The sequence below is a fragment of the Myotis brandtii genome, unplaced genomic scaffold, assembly GCF_000412655.1.
Source record: "Myotis brandtii unplaced genomic scaffold, ASM41265v1 scaffold573, whole genome shotgun sequence".
NCBI lineage: Eukaryota > Metazoa > Chordata > Mammalia > Chiroptera > Vespertilionidae > Myotis > Myotis brandtii.
Window position 1 is genome coordinate 2,819,209 of NW_005370145.1, and position 6,219 is coordinate 2,825,427.

A 6,219-nucleotide genomic window follows, 5' to 3' on the forward strand; every position below is an offset into this window, starting at 1 on the left:
GGGATATTGGAGAGCCAGTTTCGGCCCAATCCCTGCAGGCCAGGCCAAGGGACCCCATCAGTGCACGAATCCGTGCACTGGACCTCTAGTTTTATATGTATTTCTACATAATAAAATTACATTGTATATGCAGATATGTATATTGCTTTAAAATTATCTACAATAAATATTTCTCTTTGTTAATTATATTTAATATCTGTATAAAATTGCATCATGTGAATGTTCCATACTTTTCTTAGTCTTGTTCTTGGATTGGACATCTCTGTGTTTAAAACTTCACTTCCATTTAAGATTATTATCTTAGAAAGAGAATTGATGGGTCATAGTAGTTACATTTTTAACGCTTTTTATTACTATTTCCAGATTCCCTTTATAAAGCTATACAAGTTCAACTTCTCACCAGCTTGATGATAATATATATACTTTACAATATTACTATCCATTTTGAGTGTTTTCACTGATGTTTGTCTTTGATTTTCACCCCCCAACAACCTAGTAATATGTACCTCTGCTTCCTCTAAGGCAGCCTGAATGTCACATTTCTCTTGTTCCACTTGCTTCTTTATTTTCTCCAATTCATGGATTTGCTTCCCACCCTCAGCAATCTGCTCAGTGAGGTCAGAAATCTCCTCTGTGGTGAACAGGCAAGGGAGAAGTGGTGAGCTGATGGCAAATGGAAAGGTCCAATCAGGCTATGTTGGGTAGAGAAATTCAAGAGAACTCACGCTGCAAGTTCTTATTCTCTCTCTTTAGTGTTTCAAGTTGATCCAGGGATTCCTCATAGGCATTCTTGATCTTGAACAGCTCAGTGCTGAGAGAACGGGACTCCTTCTGGGAGGCCTCAAATTCAGCCTGAGTTTCCTCCTGCTTCTGTTTCCATTCTGATAAGATCTGAAAAGCAGTAAATCATCAGCCAATGTCAGGAGAAAGGAAGACCAAGTAAGCATTGATAAAGGTTAAGCAGGCTGGGCCACCTTGTCAAAGTTCCTCTGCTTCTTGTCCAGGGCTGCGCAGGCAGCATTAGATCTCTCCACATCAAGCATGAGGTCCTCCACTTCATTCTGGAGCCTCTGCTTCGTCTTCTCAAGGGAGGCACACTTGGCGTTCACGGCTTCCACATGTTCCTCAGCTTCCTGCAGACGCTGGGCCAGCTTCTTCCTGAAAAGTTAGCCAGGCATTTAAGGACTGTGCAAGCGATAACCTCCTTGGCCTCCTTTCACAGTCCTGTTTCCATGGCAAATAACATGGTTTTCAAAACTGGTAGCCAGAACTGCTTTCTAGATCAGTGGTTCTCAACCTTGGCTGCACATTAGAATCACCTGGGAATCTTTTTAAAATCCTGATTTCTGGGTCTCATCCTCCGGAAATTCTGTTTCTTTGTTATGGGCTGGGGCCACAACATTAGTAACAAAGAAACAGAATTTCCGGAGGATGAGGCCCAGAAATCAGGATTTTAAAAAGATTCCCAGGTGATTCTAATGTGCAGCCAAGGTTGAGAACCACTGTTCTAGATTGATAAATGGTGATTCAAATCCTTGGTAAGTTGTTGAATTCTTAGATACTGCTCTTAGTGTCAGGACTTCTGATTGAGTGTGATTGTGGAGAATGTGTGGCCAGGACAATTTTATCAATTGATTTATATATCTTAATCTTATTCCAAAAAGTATTTGAGCTGACTAGATATTTTATTGGACAAGAATATACTGAGCATATTAATTTTTTATCTCAAAGTTTCCATTTTATTTTATGTACTTTTTCTCTAAAGAAAACATAGCCAGTTTCTTCTAATCAAAGTTGAACAATCTCACCAGAGAAAGAAGTTGATGGATAAATCAGGACAATTCATGCAGTTTAAACAAAGGCAAGCTCCCCCACCCCCCACCCTGTCTGAATCACCTACATTTTAATTTCCTAATTGTGTGCCACCTACGTACGCATCCTTAAGTTTCAGACAGGTCGTTAGCCTTGATGCCCAAGATCTACTTGAAGGTCCCCTTTTGTCTGTACACAGACTAAGGCTTCACTCGATTCAGACCAATCCTGGACATTATGTATTGTGGGATGGCCTCTAACATGAGTTTTAAGAGCTATCTCTTTCTACTGCAATGCTTACAGTGGGCTCTGGAATCAGAATATCTGGTTCTAATCCCAGCTGCACCATTTATTAATCATATGCCCTTGGATTAGTTAGTTAACCTCTCACAGCTTCAATTTCCTCATCTCTAATGGGATAAGAATAATAATGTTGCTATGAAAAGTAAATGAGCTAATGTATTTATAGTATTTGACACATAGTATGCACTCAGTAAATGTTAGCTTCTGCTATGTTGTGTTTCCATTGTCATCAATGTCCTCACAACTGCTTCTGGGAGTTGCTGAGTTGGGCAACTCCTCCCCCAGAATTCACTGTACATACTTGGCCTCCTCCAGCTCTTCCGTGCGCTGGATGGCGTCCGTCTCATACTTGGTCCTCCACTGGGCAACCTCGCTGTTGGCCTTGGACAGCGCCCTCTGCAGCTCGGCCTTGGCTTCCTGCTCCTCCTCATACTGTTCCCGCAGCAGGTCACAGTCGTGGCGGGAGGACTGCAGGGCGTGGGCCAGGGCGTTCTTGGCCTGCAGAAATACGAGTCAGTGACTTAAATTCATTTATTCATTGATATTTAATTTACACATTCGGAATAGAACCTAACTGGACATGTGTAGATATGATTAGCCAAGAAGATCTTAGGTAAAACTCACTTTAGTTTCTTCTTCTAGCTGACGTTTCATGTCTTCAATCTGCTGACTAGATGCTTGTTTGCTCCTTGAAAGCTGAGAGACTAAAGCATCTTTCTCATCTAATTGTCGAGAATATTCACCTAAGAATAATATAAGTAAAGGGATTTGATAATGGTGTTAAAAATTGGCCTAATGCTTTTATATTTATATTTGTACATATCAAATATATACCTCTAAGTATTTTAGAACTGGTTAGAACGAGTTTAAAGGGCAGAGTTGCCACAGGAGTGTAACAAGTAAACTTGCTTGCTGATTCTTGCTTATTTTTTTCTTTCCGACCTGCTCAGCAAATTCTGATAGTTTGCTTAGTCCACTCTAAAATGGAAGTATTGCTATTTATTAAGAATCCCTGGAATCGCTTTTATCTAGTGCAAAGTTTCAGGATTCAGAGAAAGGTCTTTACCTGATTCCGTCTGCAGGCGAGCTCTCTGAGCTGTCAGGTCGTTGATCAGCCGCTGCTGCTCTTCTTCCTTAGTCTTAAGTTCACTCAGTTGATCTTCCAGTGTGCGGCACATCTTTTCAAGGTTTCCCTATGGTACATGTGGCAGTGACGGATGAGACATTGTATACAGTAAAGTAAGTTAAAACTTGATTCTTATAATATTTTTCCAGTGAATAAATTCATGTTGTGTGAGTAGAAGGTTATGGCACCAACTCTGTGGAACATGCTGGGGTTCAAGCATGGTGAGTGCATAGTGTCCCTAAAGAGGTCATTGTTGGAGCCCATTCATCTATCCCAAGATTGATATTAAAATGGATTTTGAAATAATCTTAACAGGTTAAATCCAGCATTTTAAAAATGAAATAGAATGGAATATATTAGAATAGAAAATATTAGATTAGTGCTATAAACTTCTTGCAAACAGTGTTTAATGACAAGGAACAATGGGTGTTCTAGTAGGTTATTAACATCATTTAGAGACAGTATTGGGTACCTTGGCTTTGGAAATAGCCTCTGAGTTACTGCTAAGGTCATCGATCTCCATCTTCAGCTCACTCTTCTCCTTCTCCAGTTTCTGCTTGACCCTCTGCAGGTTGTCTATCTGCTCCCCAAGTTCAGCCATACTGTCCGCGTGCTTCTTCCTCAGGGTGGCTGCCGTGGCTTCGTGCTGCAGGGTGGCTTCCTCCAGGTCCCTGCGCATTTTCTGGAACTCAGCCTCCCGCTTCTTGTTCATCTCAACCTGGGCTGAAGTTGCCCCACCAGCTTCCTCCAGCCGCTCGCTGATCTCCTCCAGTTCCCGGGAGAGGTCAGAGCGCTGGCTGATCTCCAGTTCCCGGGAGAGGTCAGAGCGCTGCTTCTCTGCTTTGGCCCTAGAGGCCCGCTCTGCCTCGATTTCCTCCTCCAGCTCCTCAGTACGGGCCTGGGAGTGACACAAGCACATTAACATACATTAATATCAATTTCAGGGTTGTTTTTTTGGGGGGGGAGGGTACAGAAAAAAGGAGGTGAGATGACTCACCTGTAACTCTTTGATCTTTTTCTGGAGTTGAATTTCTACTGCTTGCTCATCTTCAATTTTGCTTAGCAGATTGCTGATTTCAAATTCTTTCCTTAAGAAAGAAGAAGAAGACATATTAGGACCCATATGAATTTAATGATGATATCACATAGAGTTTTTTTCTGGAGTTCCTACTTCTTAAGCTTTTCATCAAGTTGCTGTTTGTCATTTTCTGTATCCATTGTGGATTCTTGGGCCAATTTTAGGTCTCCCTCCAGTTTCCTCTTTGCTCTTTCTAGATCCATTCGAAGTTTCTTTTCTTGCTCCAGAGACCCTTCAAGCTAATGAGAAAGTAAAATTTGTTGAAAATTGAAAGTATATTAAAAATCTTTCAAATGTTTATTAAAAATACACTGACATCATCCACTTGCTGCTCTAGCTTGGTTTTAGCTTTGGTCAGGGTGTTGACTTTGTCCTCTTCTGCCTGCAGGTCATCCAGGGTCTGCTGGTGGGCCTCTTGGAGGGCCTTCTTCTCCTTGGTCAGCTTAGCTATGATTTCATCCAGTCCTGCCATCTCTTCTGTGAGGTTTTTCACCTAGAAGGTCAAGGAAGAGATTGTCTCTACTATAAAGCAGCTAATTGGATGGTAGAACCTCTATAGGGTATAGCAGAATATGTCTCATACTTTGTTCTCTGTGGCATGCTTCTCCTTTTCAACCTTGGCCAGTGTCAGCTCAAGGTCATCGATGTCTTTCTTCAGTTCTGAACATTCGTCCTCCAGTTTCCTCTTCTTGGCCGTCAGCTCAGCATTGATCTCTTCCTCATCCTCAGCTCTCTCAGTCACCTCTTTGATTTTGGCCTCCAGCTGGATTTTGTTTTTAATCAGTTGCTCACACCTTTCCTCTGCATCAGCTAAGCTGTCTGCTTCCTGTGGGGAGGAGATTCAGTGAGATACTAGAGAACTTGTTACTTATTTGGAACTTGTTCTTTTCACAAAATAGCATTGTTCACTGCATTTTGATGAATTTTTCAGAATGAATATAAATTAAACTTAATTGAATATTATTACATGTCCTGGAGAAATGCAGCTAATTAGAAGTAAGACTATAGATTTAGAAGCAAATTAGTCTGCAAATGAGTGGACTGAAGAAATTGACTATTTTAGAAAGCAGTGTGTAAAAGAGTGGAAGAACCAAAGGAAGCTTGGGTTCTTGTCCCAAATTTGCCTGCATATGTATGATCTTTATTGCTTTATTCCTCTTATGTTCAATTATATTATACTAGGGGCCCAGTGCATGGATTCCTGCACCAGTGGGGTTCCTTGGCCTGGCCTGCACCCTCTCACAATCCAGGACCCCTTGGGGGATGTCAGATAGCCGGTTTTGGCCCAATCCCTTCAGGCCCAATCCAGACAGGAGGGAGCCCGATCCTGTGTGTTGAGCATCTGCCCCCTGGTGGTCAGAGTGTGTCATAGCAACCAGTCGACCAGTCATTGGTTGTTCGGTTGCTTAGACTTTTACATATATACTAGAGGCCCGGTGCACAAAAATTGTGCACTCGTGGGGGTCCCTCAGCCCGGCCTATGCCCTCTTGCAGTCTGGGACACCTTGGAGGATGTCCACCTGCTGGCTTAGGCCTGCTCCCTGGGGGATCGGGCCCAAGCTGGCAGTCAGACATCCCTCTGGCAGCCCGGCAGCCCTTGGGGGATGTCCACTTACCAGCAGGGAGCAGACCTAAGCTGCAGTTGGACATCCTTAGTGCTGCTGAGGAGGCAGGAGAGGCTCCAGCCACCACCGCTGTGCTGGCAGCCATCAGCCTGGCTTGTGGCTGAGCAGAGCTCCTCCTGTGGGAGTGCACTGACCACCAGGGGACAGCTCCTGCATTGAGCATCTGCCCCCTGGTGGTCAGTGTGTGTCATAGTGACCAGTCATTCCCAGTCGTTCTGCTGTTAGGGTCAATTTGCATATTACCCTTTTATTATATAGGATAGAGGCCTGGTGCA

At 43.1% G+C, this 6,219-nt stretch overlaps 1 protein-coding gene across 2 annotated transcripts in view; it reads right to left on the bottom strand.

The window, feature by feature from the left end:
- The window catches only part of LOC102259256 (myosin-1), a 121,035-nt gene that overhangs the window by 6,946 nt on the left and 107,870 nt on the right, over window positions 1-6,219 (bottom strand). For both annotated transcript variants that reach the window (XM_014549853.1, XM_005878812.2), the window contains 11 exons: window positions 4,903-5,145; window positions 4,636-4,812; window positions 4,413-4,558; window positions 4,239-4,329; window positions 3,714-4,139; window positions 3,182-3,308; window positions 2,740-2,858; window positions 2,417-2,613; window positions 975-1,158; window positions 726-891; window positions 507-631 (listed from right to left, as the gene is read on the bottom strand). In XM_014549853.1, the coding sequence (XP_014405339.1) occupies window positions 507-631; window positions 726-891; window positions 975-1,158; window positions 2,417-2,613; window positions 2,740-2,858; window positions 3,182-3,308; window positions 3,714-4,139; window positions 4,239-4,329; window positions 4,413-4,558; window positions 4,636-4,812; window positions 4,903-5,145 (2,001 nt within the window). The remainder of the gene's footprint in view (window positions 1-506; window positions 632-725; window positions 892-974; window positions 1,159-2,416; window positions 2,614-2,739; window positions 2,859-3,181; window positions 3,309-3,713; window positions 4,140-4,238; window positions 4,330-4,412; window positions 4,559-4,635; window positions 4,813-4,902; window positions 5,146-6,219) is intronic.